We start from the raw sequence: 17,728 nt of genomic DNA, 5'->3' as shown, positions 1-17,728 counted from the left end.
AACATTGTCAGATATGAGACTCAATTATGCAAAAAAAATCCTGACCAATGAGTGAAATGCTGGGGACCAGAGTTTAAGGTCTCTGGGTGGGATTGTGAAATTGCTTGCAGAAGACACATCCTATATAAACTCAGTCCAACAAACAACCCACAGTCCTGCCTTTATACTCTGCCAGTAAAGTCTGAAAAGGTACAGTGTGTTCGACAAGCTCTCACTATTCTCAGAAAAAAAGTATGTAGTAAGATACTCTTCTTTCTTCAAAGACAAATGAGAATAAATGGGGAGAGGGAATCTATTCTGCAGTGCTCTGCGTGGATCCTATTTAACTGCCGCTTTCAGAAACGCCTCTTACTGCTGACTTTTGGCCCTGTTTTTCAGATCCAGCAGACAGCAGCATGCTGGGGCTCTTTGTGGCTCTTTGTTTCCTGGCCACAGGCTGGGCACAAGACTGTCTGGTTAGCAACATCCATGTCAAAGAGAACTTTGACAAATACAGAGTAAGTAAAAATTTATTTTAAAAATCTAACTGGTTGTCTTTGTGCACTCTTTACCAAAAGCACTTTGTATGAGGGTTTCCTCTTGCTGTACTCTATTCATCTCAGTTTCAAGGAAGGTGGTATGCTGTTGCCAAGAAAGACCCAGTAGGACTTTTTCTTCTAGACAATGTTGTTGCCAATTACAAAGTGGAAGACGATGGCAAAATGACAGCCACTGCTGTTGGCAGAGTGATCATTCTGAAGTAAATTCAAAATGTCTTTCGAATGTTATATTTGGTGCAACTCCTTATGCAAGTTGAAAGTTTTCTTTATGATTTCACACTTTAGCAACTGGGAGACATGTGCCCAAATGTTCTCCACTTTGGAGAAGTCATCAGACCCAGCCAAGTTCAAGCTCAGATACTGGGGTGCCACGGCATACCTCCAGACTGGGTGTAAGCCAAACTAGACATGTTTATATGTGACAGTATGTATTTTTAAACCCGTTTGTTGGAATATGAGAAATAATCGCATACATCATGTATAATGCTGCTTCTCTCCTAGGAGTGCTACAGTACAAAAATATACCTTTCAATGTTTGTGATAAATGAAGATTTCATAGACCATAATCTTTATACTACTCAACCTACCCTACTCCATTCTAAACACAGTATAACGAGCACCTTGTCTTATTTGCGACCATCTCAACAGATGACGACCACTGGATCATCGACACCGACTATGACAACTATGCAATCCACTATGCCTGCAGAGAGGTGGATGCTGACGGAACCTGCCTGGATGGTTACTCCTTCATTTTCTCTCGTCACCCTACCGGCTTAAGGCCCGAAGACCAGCAGATTGTGACCTCGAAGAAGCGGGATTTATGCCTCCTGGGCAAATACAGACGGGTCACACACAATGGTACTTTTTTTTTCCCCACTTTGGTAAACAGTTTTATATCTTAATAAAATTACTGAACAAAAGTATAAATCATAGCATTTTCTAACAATAACATCAACATTCCTATAACCAGATGGCATAAACACTGAAATATGACTTAATGATAACAATATAACTTTATGTATAACACAATAACTCTGATTCCCTCTTTGTTTGTCTTTGAAGGTTTCTGCGAGGCCTGAAATGGATCTGCTGAAGAAGAACCAATAATGTAAACTTTTACATTTCTTGTGTCTAGTATACATGTAAATAAAGATATTCGTTTAAACACAATCCAATATCTGCATGACAAATGCTAAGTGTAAGAGAAAAAGTTAAGGACTGAAAATTTGAACACAAATAATGTTACCAGTGTGCTATGGTTACATGATGTAATTTAAGCTACTTATTAAAATAAAATGCTCTTGCTGAATATAACTGCCATTGTTATATAAATGGATAGAACCAGGATACAAGCACTTATGGTTTTGGAAGTGTAAGAGAACAAATTTATGACCTCAGGAGTGTTTTGTTTTGTTTTTTGTTTTGAACAGACTAATGAACACAGCACTTATGACAGCACAGCTGTTTCAACTTGCTCTTGTGACTTGATTTATAGGGCAAGTCTGAACATTTTGTTCTGGTGTGAATAATATAAACCACAATAGGCAACCCTGTACTAACGTGTATAAAAAACGTACAGTAGCTAAAGCAATGAAATTGAAAGTTGGGTGTCTTGACAGAAACTTTCTAACTGGTTACTCTGCAGGCCCTCCACATGGGCATGCCCCCCCAGCCCGCCGTGTTAAAGAATGTCTTGCTGCATTCTGCCCTGACAACAGCAGTCACACTAATTACTTTAAATAGGTGTAAATTAAGCAATTACAAATGCAATCTAATTCAAGGATTCAGAAATGTTTTTTGAATCCTTGTTACATTGTAGGTTGGGAAGGAAAAAAAAAGTGGACATGATATTGAAAAAAAAAAAAAAAAAAAGCTGATCACAAAAATGAATCATGATCTTTTGAGTTTACTGTGTTCAAAACAAGGGTTTGTATAATAAAATGAAAATATGCACAAGTGAGCCCGAGACTGTTTATGAAGATGCTACAACAATCATAAATTAATATCTTCCTTAAATATGCGTCACATAAATGCACCACTAAATCCTTTCATGAATACCCAAAAGAATGTCTACACCACCAGTGATTTATCTTAAAAATACTGAGAAATTTCTTTGTAATGTCAAGCAGGATAAAACAAATACAAAAATATAAAATTCTAATCAAGAAAAAAGTCATAGGCAGATTATCATTATTCCCTTTTTGTTAGGAAGTCTTAGTTGAAGCAGTAGTCCAGATGTGCGAGAAGCTCTCTGTGCTGACTGGTGGGGTACAACGCCCGGCAGTTGGGACACTCCAGGATGCTCTCATCCAGTGTGCCGGGACCTTTCATTGGGGATGTAGGGTTCAGGATGTGGTCATGAATGGTCAGCCTCCCCCTGTCCAGTTTTTCATATGAGCTGGGCTCAGAGAATCGAGTTTCACGTTGCTGTTTCTGAATGGATGTACCAAACATTTGCTTTCTCTTTAATTAAGCATGGCAAAATGCCAAAGTGTAATTTATCAGTATTAGCCTTACATCAAACAAAGATATACGAAGGGTTTGGAAGAGACTTACTGTGGACTCCAACCGTGTGATCTGATCTCTCGCTTTACGAAGCTCCTTCAGCACTTTGTGAAGCTGGTGCTGTAGACTCTGACGGTCCAGTTTCTCATTCTCAAAATCTTTGGTAGACAACTGGATCTGCCAAATGAAGGTGAGTGCTTTAAAGTTTATTAGACATTTATGGCATTTAGCAGATGCTCATATCCAGAGCGACTTACAAAAGTGCTTTGTCATTTACTCATAGAATACATCCTAGCCAGTACAGTAGGTTAGAGTCCAATATATCAGTGAACTAGAATACTGTTGAAATATACGGATCAATGCTGATGCCTTGAAGTGCAAAATACATAAGCCCTATTTCAGACAACGATAAGTGCAATAAACAAGCTATCACTTAATAAATTGTTCAAAGTAAGAGCTAGCACCTGTTTTTCCAAAACAGCAATCTTTTTTTGCTCCTCATGCTGGTTCAACAGGGATTTCTGAAGTAGGTTCACCTTTCAAAGGAGAAAAGGTTAGATTTGTACATAAGACACGAACATGCTAGCCAACTTTATAAACCATCCGGTTATCCATGATAACTAACAGTACAACACATGGCTGGACTAAAACTGAGGTAACTGATAACTTTTGTAAATAATTTAATTTTTTTGCCACATCATTCCTTTAACTCATGCCAAGCTGACCCATCTACCCTACTCCACCCCCACACTACCTGTGACATCATCTCAGTCACCCTTTTCCTCTCCTCCTCCAAACGGGCACTGGCCACCTCCATCTCACTCTGCAGCCGAGCTGCACGTTCTGTTGCCAGCTTCCTCTCCTCCCCCAAGGCCTGCCGACTGTTCTGCCGCTCCTCCTTGAGCTCCTCCTGGGTGCGAATCATCTCTCGGGTCCTCTCTTCATACTTGGCCCTCAGCTCATTGAGTTCAGCTCGTACACGAAAGCCCTGCACCCGCTCCTCCTCCAGCTCCTGCTGGGCCACTTTAAGGAACTCATCCGGGTTCCTCTGTGCAGTCGGGGACAGTGGACCTGCTTTATAGTGACATGAAATGCAATCAGTGTTATTACCGCTGACTTGACCTCAAAATAAGCAGCCTAAAAACAATCTGTCAAAAGATGAGCAATTTAATGGTGAGAAACACAAGTATTTAATGACCTGTAGAGGAATCTTTCACTCACTAGCTCCAACATTATTTTTAACAATGCTACCACACACTATAACAACACACATCTGCTGCAGCTATATAGAAAGATGTTGTCACAGAAAAATTGGCTTGCAATACACAGAAGGAATCATTTGATGTTATGCTAAAACAGCATGAGTGAGATGACACTTTATAACTCATTAGACTTTATAACTCATCTGAGGCCATATTGTTTTTTTTCCCTTTCTACCTTCCAAACTGCCATCTTTATGAGGTTGGTGGAGTGCTTGCTTGGCTTGGTTTAGCTGCTGTTCAAGCTCTGTTATCCTGGCCAAGATCCCCTGAACATAGGTCTCTCTCTGCTGGTCATAAACCAACCAGTGCTGATTTTTCTCCAGGGCCTTGAACACAATGGCATGAGAAAGAGAAGAAAACATGTCATGTCATGTTTGCTTTTTGAATGCATCTCTGCTCCAAATGCAGCAGAGATGGAAATGTGGGAATCAAAACCATGCTTTGTTGACTCACATCTCGCAGGTGCTCCTGGATTACTGCAACCTCACCTGAAGGTGCCTGTTTATTACATAAATTATGTGATTCATCAAATAAAATATAAACATCCCAAAAAAAACAAAAAACATGCATGGTTACTCAAGTCTTAAAAATAAAAGAACAAGATCAACATATAATAGATGATATATAATAGGAACACTAGGAGTGGAATTAACACTATGCTAAGCAGCCATTTTTTGATTTATATTCTAAAAAGCCCTGTACCAGCGGAAGATCTTCTCACTCAAAAGGTGAACCCAAGCAACTCCTTGTCTGATCCCTGCCTAAAACCTATCAGTGATCATAACTGCCTGAAAAGAAAGCAAAAATCTCCAGGCTAGTCCAAAGCACTGAGAGATCTGCTGATGTGGTTAGCCTGACCTTGAGACCAACAAAGCGAACACCATAAGCTTGTCAGATATTCGAACCTCAAAAGGTTAACCTATTGCTCAATTAGAATTAGTGTGTGTATGTGTGTGTGTGTGTGTGTCTGTGTGTCTGTGTGTGAAAAATTAAAAATCGAAAATTGGTTTGATGTTTACTGCGAAGATTCTAGACAAAGAAGAAGCGGAACATTGTTCTCAACGACAAGGTAAAAATGGTGAGTGAAACTGGCGCCATCTAATGGATAAGTCTGAATATGGAATATGTCAAAAATACATTTTCATATGTTCAGGATGGCACACCGATATTGACAAAGCATTTTGGCTATGTTCAGACTGACAGGTCAAATCTAATTTTTGGCATATCCAGATCATATCTAGTTTTGATTGTTTGTTTGTTTTTGCTGCCCAGATTAACAAAAAAAACACATTTATGGCATTAAGCAGGCTTTTTTTTAATCCAAAGCGATTTAAAACTGCGATTGAGTACAATTTGAGCATCTGAGGGCCTCACTCAGGGGCCCAGGATTGGTAACTTAGCAATGGCGGTGCTTTAACTGGCAACTATCTGATTACTAGTCCACATTTGGAGGTGGTTTGAAATGCATTTGAATTGCGAAGTATGGAAACTGGCCGCTCAAATTTCAAAGTGTCTTTAGCAGCGCAGCAAATACCAATAATAACAAAGTCAAATCCAGAGTGACAGAAGCACCATTAAGAAGAGTGCCAAGATTCGTGCCAGAGAGACTGTAAGTGCTATGGAAGAGAACAGCATCCTCCATTGCAGAGTTTGTGTGCTGGGATGCAAGTTCTGATGTTTTCATGGTTAGCATCAATGTCAAAATTATGAGACCGGAGACACAGAGGCAGAATACATTATTACCTTATCCCATTATTCATGCTCTTGCCCTCCTGGTCCAGTTAGAGGTATGCAATTTATATTAATACAGATTATAAAATAAGTTACATTGCCGTAGCCATTGGGCCTATTTTTACTGAAGATCAGAAGTTACAATGAGTACTTCTGCAGCTCACCTGTAAAGCAGGTAGAGCTAGGTGCTAACACCACCAAGGATTGATTTCCAGGGAACACACATATTGTCTACTGATAATTAGCTGCAAGTCACGCTGGAAAAAAGTGTTTTCCAAATGCTGTAAAAGTAAATAATAAAGTTCAAACAGATACAATTCAACACACCTCACATCCTATATGCTATAAACCTTTTAATAAAAACCTGAAAAATAATAATTTTTTCTCTTCTTCTTATGTGATCACATCCACGTTCGGTAATTCCACAGTAAAGCCTGCATCCCAAGCAGACTCTATGGAAGTTTGAATAGTTTTACTAATATGGACCCTCTTGCCATTTGTCAACTGACCAATAAATCCAACTCTGCTTCCTCTCTACTTCTGAGAGAAGTTCTGCCCTAACTTCTCAAAGCATAGGCATCAGTTATCGCACTTCATATCCCAAACTTAATAAATGCTTCTTAATGTCTGGCATTGTTCTGCTACAAACACCTATCCTTAAGAAGTCCAGCCTTGATACATCTAATCTTGATAACTACAGACCAATTTACAATCTTCCTTTTCTGGGAAGTTTCTGGAAATGGGAGTATTTACACAACATTTACATTTATGGCATTTAGCAGACGCTCTCATCCATTAGCATGGGCTCTGTTTTCTGTTATGTTGATGACACCCAGGTTTATGTTACTAACAGGTCCACCCCTGATTTAGCACCTAGATCCTTGATTAAATGTGTTATTGAGCTAAAATAAATAAATAAATAAAAACCTAAAAAAATAAACCAAAAAAAACTGGATCAACGCCAAACCGTTTTTTGTAATGTTAACTTGTAATCGGAAGGTTGCCAGTTCAAGCCCCACCAATGCCAAGTTACCACTCATGGGTCCCTGAGCAAGGCCCTCAATTAACCCTCAATTGCTCGTACTGTATTCAGTCATAACTGTAATTCATAATTGTTAGTTGCCCCCAAGTCTCTGACACACAAGGTATCCATTCCATAAATCTTTGCATGCTGTTCAACTGTTTGCTCTGCTTTACTCCCAATATGCTTACCAAATCTGCACACTTTCATCTACATAATACTGCACGCCATGCTTAAGGATCAAGATGCTGAAACTCTGGTCCTTGCATTCATTACTTATGTGAATTACTGTATCTCAGTTTTCACTGGTCTTCTTGCAAAAACCATAAACATCAATATATTCAAAATTCAGACGCCAGGAGTTCTCACTCACACTAAACTTTTATAAAGTAAATCACACCTATTTTACACCATTTACATTGGTTGCTCATTGCTTCACGTATACAGTATAAATTATTACTTATCACCTTTAAAGCAATGCATGGTCTAGCTCCTGCCCATTTAGGTATGCTTCTTCATCTGGCACATGGCTATTAGCTGTTTGTAAATTCAGGTTTTCGTCCTGAGGTGAAAGCCTGTGGCTCCTAAACTTTTTTAAATCCTCTGCCTCAGTATTGGCATGATTGCTCATCCATTGCATCGTTCAAAACTGAACTGAAAACGTATCTCTTTGTGATGCACTAAACATCTGTCCTAGCTCATAGCTGTTATGTTATGTTGTCTGATTACTCCTTGTTTGTTTTTGACCACCTGCTAGCTTGTTCTAATTATGTCTGTTTTTGTTGTCTTTGTTATACTACCTCAGATGCTCCCTGGCTTTGTAATTGTTTATGGTATTAATCTTGTGCTTTTTAAAAATTTGTTTGTTCTGATGCTCTGTCAAATTACACTAAAGGATAGTGAAATGGCAACCAGATGAATGGATAAACAAAGGATACCTAAAGCCTAACCTCTACCTTAGTTACTGACCTGGATTATTTACATATTATCATGTGTATTATTAACATTATACATATTTCATTTTGAAAATATCTCAGTTATTGTAAATACTGTTGTATCATGATACCATAATGTATACCATTACAAAATAAATACCGCCAAATAATTAAAAGTGTAAATGATCATGTTTCAGTATTTCCTATTTTAAAAGGAAAAAAAATGATGTCAGACTCATGTCAAAGTGCAGCTTTAGCAGGCTAAAAAATGTGTTAAAAGAACAAGTATTTAAATCTGTACACCTGAACACAGGGCAGTGGTATAATTGGATGGCTGCTGGTTCAAGCCCCACCACTGCAAAGTTGGGTCCCTGAGCAAGGCACTTAACCCTCAATTGCTCAAGTTGTACTCAGTCATAATTGTAAGTCACTTTAGATAAAAGTGTCACCTAAATGTTGTGAATGACCTACATAAAGAATGCAGTACTGATGTAGCTAATAAAACATGAATATGTCTCTATTGAAAGCAATACACAATTAGTGGAATGAAAAATCCTCAGCTGAGCCAGTTATAGTATGCAGGAAGTCGCTCACCTGTACATCAGTCACATGTTTCCCAAGTGTTTGGCACCTCTTGGCTGCAGCCGCCAACTTGTTTTTCAGGTCCTCCGTCTCCTGTGAGAGGGCCTGGAAGAGTTTCTCTCTCTGCTCTGCTTCTTTTCTGCTCTGCTCCAGCTGTTTCTGCAAGGAAACCACTACCTCGCCACCTTTGGCAGCTAGCTGTCGGCTCAGAGAGCTTATCTCCTGGTCCTTCGCCAGCAACTGCTGTGAATTCCTCTCCCTCAGCATTTCCAGTGACACAATCCTCTATTGCAAAAATTAAATCAATTGTGTAGGGAGAAAAAGGATAATCAGTTGAATGTATCTGACAACCAAGTGACCTTAAACCAAAGATGATCATCACCTCAAAGCCCAGCCAAAATCAAACATGTATAGTGTATATATACATATGGGAAGAGAAGACATGAAAAGCGCAGCCAAGGAACCCACACAGGGGTAACACAAGAAATGAGAAAAAGGGGTGAATTAGAAAAAAATGTGTTTGTTTTTACAGTCTATGATACAGGCTGTGGAGTCACGACGCAAAATAAGTAAGACCGAAGACAGACATAAAACACAGTACTGTTTACCACGGGTACCTGCCATATGATTATATAATGTGGCTTATACTTCCACGGTATTGTTCAGCGCGTGCAGATATCGTTTCTAATCAATATCTCACAATAAGACTAATGATGATCAGGGTGCAGGTACAAAACACAGCGCCTCACCTCCATAAGCTTGGATTTATCCGAATCAGGACATGGGGATCTAAGTTTTTGTTTAGACATTTCATCCAAATTTTTCTTCAGTTGGGTATTTTCCTTTTTTACTTTCTCTAGTTCAGCTTCCACAGACTTTGGGGTGCTGCTTTTAAATCCTAGTTTATTTACAATCATTTCTTTGGCTCCTTTGGTTGCCATCTCTGGAGGGTCCCCTGAAAAGCAGATTTCCTAGTTAACAAACATTTTTTTGAGTCTCGAACTTCTTTCTCACCGCTGCATGGTCGAAGTTGTCAGCTAGTTATCATATCCTAACCTAACCTACTATCTATAAACTATGAAGGGTGGTGGCTAGCTAGCTAACTAACGTAAATAAATAAATAATGTTTTGGTTAACAAAAATATTGACATCACTTACAACTACGCTGTTTGTTTATTTGTGAATATCCAGACCGCTACAGCATAATAAAGATAATAAAGGTAGCTGGGTTAGCTAACACCGTAATAGAAACGGTTTACGTCTTACACTTCCTTGTTGAAAAGAAATTTAAACACGGCGCCGCATCCTGCGTCACATCCGGAGTGTTTTAAACGTGGGTGTGTTCGCGTACCTCGTGTTTTCAAGCAGATTCGCACTAAGATTTCATTACTTTGTGGAAAAAAAGTGGCGATCCCAGAAAGTGCTAGAACACGGACAAAATTTTACTCTCATCATGACTTCAATGCGTAAATTTGGAAATCAGTGGGAAGGCACATGTTTCTGAATGTTAGAAAGTACTGTTACTGTACATTCTGACATATATAATAGAATGTTAAAAATGTTAGGTTCTTTAATATTTTCGGTTTAGACAAAGTCATTGTAGTGGGATTCCTTTAGGACTGTGGGGTTTGCTCTGCACAGTACTCTGCTAAACAACATTTATAACATTACAGGTTAATAGAGCTCTGCATTTCTCTCTCGCGCGCGCTCTCTCTCTCTCTCTCTCTCTCTCTCTCTCTCTCTCTCTCTCTTTCACTCACACACACACACACACACCCTGTTTCCATCCATAATGTTTCCATGACCTATATTGTCAATGTCAATATAGGTAATGGAAACAGAAATGGTCCATAAAATTTTATCTTAAAATGTTACAAATGTTTCTTATCTATAAACATTTTTAAATGATAAAGCAATTTTTTGCAAACACTCACTTGAATGGAAGAGCAACTACTAACACACTAATGATTCCTGATAGCCTACTACATACAACTCGTGTACTGACTAGGCCCTAAATCTGTATGCCGTAGGCAGTATGCAACCAAAGCAATTTTTTACAGTATGCAAGAGATACCCCGATGATATGCTACCCTTGTCGAATATACCAGCGCGTGATCAGAACTATCGTCATCATGGTTTACTGCATCCTGTCATACAACGGTGTTGTAAAATCTTTCCAAAGTAGCATGGGTTGTGTTTGTCACATAGTGGATACTATACTGCATACTACTATGTGACCAGTATGCAGTATACCTTTTATACTGAGTGCAGTATACAGTATTTAGTAAGCTTTCCCAAACATAGCCATATATGTATAACAATAGATAGCCTAGCTGCTCTGAGGTCACTTGAGGAAAAATCATGTGGCGGCTTATCAGAAAGTCTTGCAATACAACTTTTCCTGCATATAGATTAGAAACCACCACTATTATCGAGTTATACATGTCACATTGAATTTCATAAATGGGGAAACATTGAATTTCATAAATGGGATAAAGCACAAAGAACAAAAACAATTTCTGTAACTTTTAAGGTACAGCTCTTGAAGTGATTATGGTGTTGTATTTAGCACATAATTGTGCAGGATTTCTAGAATATGAAAATTCATCAGTTTTGTGGGTCCCTAATTGTTCATAACATGTTCCTTCTCACTTGGTAATTTGAAGAAATGCCACCAATGGGTTAGATGGATTAGACGCCACAGCATCAGCTCTTTGGTACTTTTTCATATTCCTTAATGTTGTTACATCTTATATAGGCTACTAATAGAGGTTGATATACCTTTGTGGTAGTTCAACCAGAAAGGAAGCTCAGAAAACAGGAGTGAGAGTTGAGCTCCAATTTTATTAATCAAGGGGAATAAAAGGCACGGTGTCTCTTTCGGGTCGCAAAGTGTCTACCCATCACAGCTGTCTCTCTCCTCCTCATTCTCCACCCCACCCCCAACACCCCCCTAAGTTCAATACGTCCATCCTAATTTTGTGCCTCATAGAAGGCCAACAGTGTCCCTAGCCAAACCAAATATATTATTACTATTCCCACAAACAAATGAGGAGTCCACAAGAATCACACCACATCCCAAGCTTTACATCATATAGTTACAACAGTTTATTTTTTTCCTTTCAGAAAGACGTATACCTCAATGTATATGCTATTGTAGCAACAAAAAGAAAATTCATTTTGGAAATACATTTGCGTTATACAATGCAATAACTACTTCAATATTTACTTAGAAAGCAAGACAAATGTTAATTCCCACCTGCAACAGACCTCAACATTGTCATTAGTTAAAAAAAGATTAAATAAATACTTTTGTTTAATATGTAACATGAGGCTAAAATGTGATGGATAGTTCAAATGTGACAAAGTGTTTACATATAAACTCTACAATATTTTTCAGTACAAAAGATCACAGCATATAATGTCAATGTTTAAAAAACAAATACACATAAGGGATATTGTGTCATACAAAAGACCTAACATTTCAGTTTAAATACTTTCATACTTTTCTATCTGAAAGTGGATCATTTTTCCGTTTCAATTAAAATGTTAAAGCACATACAAATATCCTTATCCTTATTATTACAATATTTATTTTAATTGACAACCACTTTTCTTGTTTGTATAGTGGTAAATTCTCAATAATGAGATTAAACAAATATTCAGGGAAAATGTTCAATCATTGCTCTAATATATGACTGTCAGGACACATTAGACAGTGCTGCAAAAAGTAAGATGTTACCCACCTATGTGGCCCATGACCTTACAACATACTTGTTCCTCACATCAAAAAGAAAGCATTAAAAATGTATCACAATTTTCATTTGTGAGTTTTTTTCTCTCCCACCCAACATTTCAGAATTAGTTAATCTTTGTCTTAAAATATGAAGTTCAATGAAAAGCAAAGCCTGCCCATCCAGCTACCAAATGTCTTTGCACTTAAATACAATATTTCTCTTCTTCAAACTCTCTTCAAACTACAAGGACACTATCTGGGGCTGTTATGTCTGTCCCAAATAAGAAACATACTGCAGTATTTTTTTCTCAGCTGTTTGATCTTCCATTGATATTGCAGTACTCATTCATCATCTGTCTGCCAATTGATGCTTTTCTCAAATAATGGACTAAGTAGTAAAGTTTTTACTGCTGGTTGCTTTCACATTTTAGTTTTGCCTCTGCAATATATTGGCCATGCTGTTTCACTTTTGTACTAAAGAGTGGAAATTTGTTTAATACAACAAACACTTTTTGGAGATCTAAAAATAACCCCAATAAAATAATCCTAACTGTGGCATGACAGACCAGACATGACCAGAAATTGTATTTTTGCTCCCATTTCTTGTGGTGGTGTTTGAGGATTAATTCAGCTTTACGAGATCTTTCATCAGTTACATTAATTACAGCATTAAAAAATATGACAGGTGTCATCTTATTAATTAACAGATTAGCTAAGATTGTGTTAAGAAAGAGAGTGAAATCAGACTGTTTAGGCCATGGTCTTCCAATCAGGGGTATGATGTGAAGTTGGACTCCAAGGCAAAGGTTTAACTCAGGATTTCACATTAACTGCAAAAGTACACACAGACAATTAAAAGAAAATTAAAACAATGACAGAAAATTTCGAGTTAACAGGTAAAATAATTTCTCTGCTTGAATAAAAAAAAAACAAAAAAACAACAATATTAGTATCCTACTTCAATAACCACTGACCACTGACCCTGCTCCTATATTGACTAACTAAACTAATACTTATTGTAGAGTATTGTTTATTACACTGATGATGTCTAACAAACTCAAGTACTTATTGTTTATTACTTATCATTGTTTAAGATAGACCTTATGTATTTTGTATTTTTAGGCATCAGCAGTAATCCCTGTATTTCTACAGTATTCTAGTTCATTGCTATCTTGGACTCTAACCTACTATACTGGCTAGGATGTATTCTATGAGTAAATAACAAAGCACTTTTGTAAGTCACTCTGGATAAGAGTTTCTGCTAAATGCCGTAAATGTAAATCTAAATGTAACCATGATATGATTTTAGTTCATGATCGACTTCATGGTTCTGTTTGAATAGCTGGTTGTATTAAATGTAACTGAAATACTGAAATACTTTTGCAAGCACAGAAAAAGCATAATGGCACCATGGCAAGCTGATTATTTGCACAGTATGTATGAGAGAGCAATAAAAGCAGAGACACAAATAGAGAGACAGTGGCACTGGGAAAACTGGGCCTTCAGGCAAAGGTCACTTACTTGTCAGATTTACAACACAGGCCACAATAATGACAACTCCACCCATGACTGACACAGTGGAAAGTAGCTTGGCAACCTGACCAAGCCGCCTGGCTCCATCAATGTTCCCTTGTTCCAGACTGTTTCGAGACTAAACGCAAACAGAAAAAAGTAAGCCCCATTACACTCAGTGTCAACACTATTATCAAAAAACCAGAGCAACATCACAGTAGATTAATATAATTGTATATTGCCTTAACACTAATCCCAAACAAAATTTAACTGCCCCTTTTCCGTCCTCACTCACCATGACAGAGTAGACAAACGCCACAATGTTGACTGGCCAGACAGGGCAGAAGCAGGCAATGATGGCCAGGACTAGGTAGTCCTTGGGTTTGGAGCAGCCCAGCGGCGGGTTGGTGGCCAAGCTGGAGTGGCGTGAGATTGAGGGACGGGATGAGAATGCCGTATAGGCTATGGAGCTGGACCTGCTGGCCATTCGTGTATGACCCAGTGGAGGAGGACGTGCATAGGGTACGGAGTGATGACGCCGGGGTGGAGATGAGAGACTAAGTGTTGACAATTTATCTTGTGTTAGGGAAGAGAAGAGCCCATGACCTGCAGAGATATATGGGGAAAAAAGAAATTATATCTATTCAAAGGTGTATTTCTGCATTGATTCACAGAAGATTCACTTGGAAAGACGATCATGTCGATCATGTTCTCCTCAGCTGGACATTTGATACTTCTCACCTCAAACTGATCTGAGACCAGTTTGATTTGTATGACCATGCACTCTTCCCCAGCCAAAAGTGAGAGAAAACTGCCCTGGCATTTCTGGATCTTAAAATAAAACTTTAATGATCCACCCAACAAAAATAAATACCCCATACCAGCCCTCAGCCATTTTAATTAGAATGTGACATTTAATTACATTAAGATAATTCCCACACACACTCTTCTTCTGGACTGTATTGAAAACAGAAAAAGAATTATTGAGTCCCATAATACTCCATTGTTAAGTACTTCAACATAACATTCTAAAAATGAAATTATGAAACTCTGCTGTCTTCTGTATGAACAACTGCACCTACATCATCATACAAAGATAAAATGGGTACTCACAAAGAAGAATGTCACTTAAAATGAACTGTAGATTAGTTATAGTACTTCACATTGTCCTAAAACGTTCTTATGGAATCAGACCTGCAGAGCTAACAAAGTGTACCCTGCAGTAATCATTGTTACATTTAGCTTTTAGGAACATACAATTCTTCTGTACTGTTGACTCAGTCCATAGCTGGTCCATTACATACACATGCTGTTTTCTAACATGATATTGCACTAACATATAATTTTCTGTAATATCTAGCTTTTTTCTCACATTATTATCAGCCTTTAAACATAATCATTCAACAAAAGATTGTAGGGTTGGAAAACATTTGTGCAATTGTTATATACTCACATATTCTTTTTCATGTATTCAATTATTCACATAGCTGACAATGTGAATAAATATATTTGAAATTTAATCATCAAAATGTTTCCTGGTTAATCTCACTCCATTTTATACCATTTGTAGATGACCAGGTCCCTGTACCCAAATGCTGTAGGACTTTTAAAAAACAAACAAAAAACAAACATGCATATAAATGCTCTGTCCACAAAGGAAATGTGATTAAAGATTTTGCACTCCAACTGAAGAAGTTCCCACTGAATTAAAATTGACCTACTACCATTCTCAGTCTTCTCTTTGATGACAACGATGACCTCTCCAGGGCGGCGTGCTTCTTCCTGGGCTTGCTGGGACAAATTGAGGGGGCGCAGGCAAGGGAAGGAATCTGATGCATGGACAGAATAGCCCTGCTTGTGTGCCTCTGGTTGAGAGGCAATGGGCTCTTCATTCTGGGCACCAAGCAATGAGTCTGATAGTGCCTTATGGTGGGCCATGTCCACAGAGACAACAGAGAATACGGAGGAGGTAAGAACGGCTTTGCAGCTCAGAGGGAAATCCTGTTGGTCTGTGAGGTGAAAATATGGAAAAGAACTCTGTTTCAAACATAGGATTAGAGCTGGATATGATTAATGCTACCACTGAAGTCATCCAGAATGTGTAATCAGATGCATCATCACACTCAACCTGCCAGAAACAAATTGTATCACCCTCCCTGAATAACAGCAAATTACAACCTCCAGTAATAAGCATGGGCTTTAGAATGTCTATACATTTCTGACTGATTAGCAGGTATTAATTACAAGAGGTTCAAGAGGGGAATTGCTAAGATTTTATTTTCGATAGTTTAAGTATCAATTAAGATGCTAATTAATAGCGTTAATAGCGTTTTTAGTTTCACAAATCGCAAATAAACGAGCTGATATAGGGAATGAATTTTGGGGCACTAAATAAACAAACGCACTGATCTTTTAACCTGCAAGACTTTCGACTTTAAACGGCTGAATCATAACTGATTAAAATAAGTGCCGAATAAAAGTGCAAAACCAAGGAACCACGGTTAAAAGACATGAAGGTGATAATGAGAGTGAATGGAGAGTGGCAGTGAAAAGAACGAAAGAGAGAGTAACGAATAAGCTACAGCATAATAAATTGCTGTGATCGTTTTTGCAAATAAACTGAAATAATATATATGAGACAAGGAGATAGAAAACCCAAAATTACACAGCATAATGCAGAGTCCTATTACAAGTTTGGGTATGACTGCCTTTGTATTAATAAGACAAAGAACCGCCTGTCCCCCCAGCCCCAAATGGAATCACGTGCTGTTGGCATGGATACACGTACCTTACACTGTCCAATTCAAGTCGCTTACAGATCTCCCTTTTGCAAAAGGAAAAAACAAATATCCCTCGTAACCGTAGTAAATAGTAGTAGTCATACTGCAGACAGCGTGCGCATCTTTGTTTGGGTTTGGAACACTACGTAAAGCACTGAGCGAGGGTGGATAACGTTCCCAGGCTATTCCCATCCCGAAATCCCCAGCTGGAGACACAACGCAAGCAATAGATCAGAAAGGGGGCAGGATTGATGTTGAAATTAATAAACATAACGGACAGAGAAGCACTATGTCTTTATCGAAAGAAACACCAAAGTGGCGTATTATTACCTGAAACTGAGAAGAATAAACTCAGCAAATTTGGAAATTAAATCGACGCCTTGTCAGTGGTTTGTTCAGAGGTCATATCACACATTCGAGTATTACTTGTTATTAAACAACATAAATGCAAGAAGGGTTGGATGATTTCATATATTAAACTGTTTCCCCGTGGTTATTTCTGAAAATGAACCATACGATACGACAGAATAAACATCGTTAAAGACAGCAACAGAGACATCGGGGCGTAATACTTTTTGCGCCTCATACTGAAACAACACAATAACTACAAAAACATTGCAATTAACACGCAGTCCTTTTCCATGTAGGATTCCCTCAAGTGCAAGCAAATGGTCCCACTGCGACCGGCACATTTTAGTATTTAAAAAACGAACTAGACACACATTTCTCACACATTACTGGTCATAAACACGGAACTTTGCATAAGTGATAATTCTGTACTAGCGCTAGGTCTATATATTTTGCGTAGTGCGGGCGGCAGCTGCTCCGTCGTATCAATAAACGTTAAAGTACAGAATCAATGAACTAAAAACTAATTTCTCGCGCTCCTTACTGGGCACTTTCTACTTCCAATAAGACTTTCCCATATTGTTAGTAAGACGTTTTAGCTGTTTTCTCTCTATGGAAACCTATTACAAAGAAACAAACTAACGAATCTTACTGTAGGGCCTACTAATACAACGAAAATACGGGAACTAGGGGCTTATTTAGCATATATTGTAATTCACTACGACTCATCATTTCCATTAATAGGCTATATGCCCTAATAAAAAAGGATGGGGA

The 17,728-nt window shown here is 38.2% G+C and overlaps 3 protein-coding genes across 9 annotated transcripts; 1 reads left to right on the top strand and 2 right to left on the bottom strand.

Annotated features, from left to right (window-relative positions):
* Positions 1-38: 38 nt before the first annotated feature.
* rbp4 (retinol binding protein 4, plasma) lies at positions 39-1,856 on the top strand. Of its 2 annotated transcripts, none has more exons than XM_027021880.3 (6): positions 39-189; positions 379-497; positions 603-739; positions 825-931; positions 1,188-1,400; positions 1,605-1,856. In XM_027021880.3, the coding sequence occupies exons 2-6, from the start codon at positions 396-398 to the stop codon at positions 1,619-1,621; spliced, it is 576 nt and encodes a 191-aa protein (XP_026877681.2). In that variant the 5' UTR covers positions 39-189; positions 379-395; the 3' UTR covers positions 1,622-1,856. The 2 variants fall into 2 exon arrangements, with proteins under 2 accessions (XP_026877681.2, XP_026877682.2); XM_027021881.3 differs by having other exon boundaries at positions 130-231.
* A 536-nt stretch (positions 1,857-2,392) lies between these two features.
* Positions 2,393-9,866, bottom strand: cep55l (centrosomal protein 55 like). 5 transcript variants are annotated; one of them, XM_027021876.3, is made up of 9 exons: positions 9,737-9,866; positions 9,328-9,533; positions 8,591-8,863; positions 4,763-4,807; positions 4,485-4,635; positions 3,802-4,121; positions 3,512-3,583; positions 3,099-3,224; positions 2,393-2,975 (listed from the first exon to the last, which is right to left on the bottom strand). In XM_027021876.3, exons 2-9 carry the CDS (start codon positions 9,517-9,519, stop codon positions 2,757-2,759), a joined length of 1,398 nt encoding a protein of 465 aa, XP_026877677.1. In that variant the 5' UTR covers positions 9,520-9,533; positions 9,737-9,866; the 3' UTR covers positions 2,393-2,756. The 5 variants fall into 5 exon arrangements, with proteins under 5 accessions (XP_026877677.1, XP_026877678.1, XP_026877679.1 ...); XM_027021877.3 differs by having other exon boundaries at positions 3,802-4,118; XM_081697361.1 differs by having other exon boundaries at positions 2,835-2,975; positions 3,099-3,244.
* A 2,644-nt stretch (positions 9,867-12,510) lies between these two features.
* On the bottom strand, positions 12,511-16,805 carry prrt2 (proline-rich transmembrane protein 2). 2 transcript variants are annotated; one of them, XM_027021848.3, is made up of 5 exons: positions 16,615-16,805; positions 15,548-15,835; positions 14,122-14,432; positions 13,836-13,965; positions 12,511-13,144 (listed from the first exon to the last, which is right to left on the bottom strand). In XM_027021848.3, exons 2-5 carry the CDS (start codon positions 15,762-15,764, stop codon positions 13,128-13,130), a joined length of 675 nt encoding a protein of 224 aa, XP_026877649.2. In that variant the 5' UTR covers positions 15,765-15,835; positions 16,615-16,805; the 3' UTR covers positions 12,511-13,127. The 2 variants fall into 2 exon arrangements, with proteins under 2 accessions (XP_026877649.2, XP_026877650.2); XM_027021849.3 differs by having other exon boundaries at positions 15,551-15,835.
* Positions 16,806-17,728: the final 923 nt, after the last annotated feature.

Source organism: Electrophorus electricus, chromosome 15, assembly GCF_041902795.1.
Source record: "Electrophorus electricus isolate QZ-2024a chromosome 15, ASM4190279v1, whole genome shotgun sequence".
Taxonomy (NCBI): domain Eukaryota; kingdom Metazoa; phylum Chordata; class Actinopteri; order Gymnotiformes; family Gymnotidae; genus Electrophorus; species Electrophorus electricus.
Note: the sequence above shows the minus strand (reverse complement) of the source record. Positions and strands in the feature narration are given on the sequence as shown.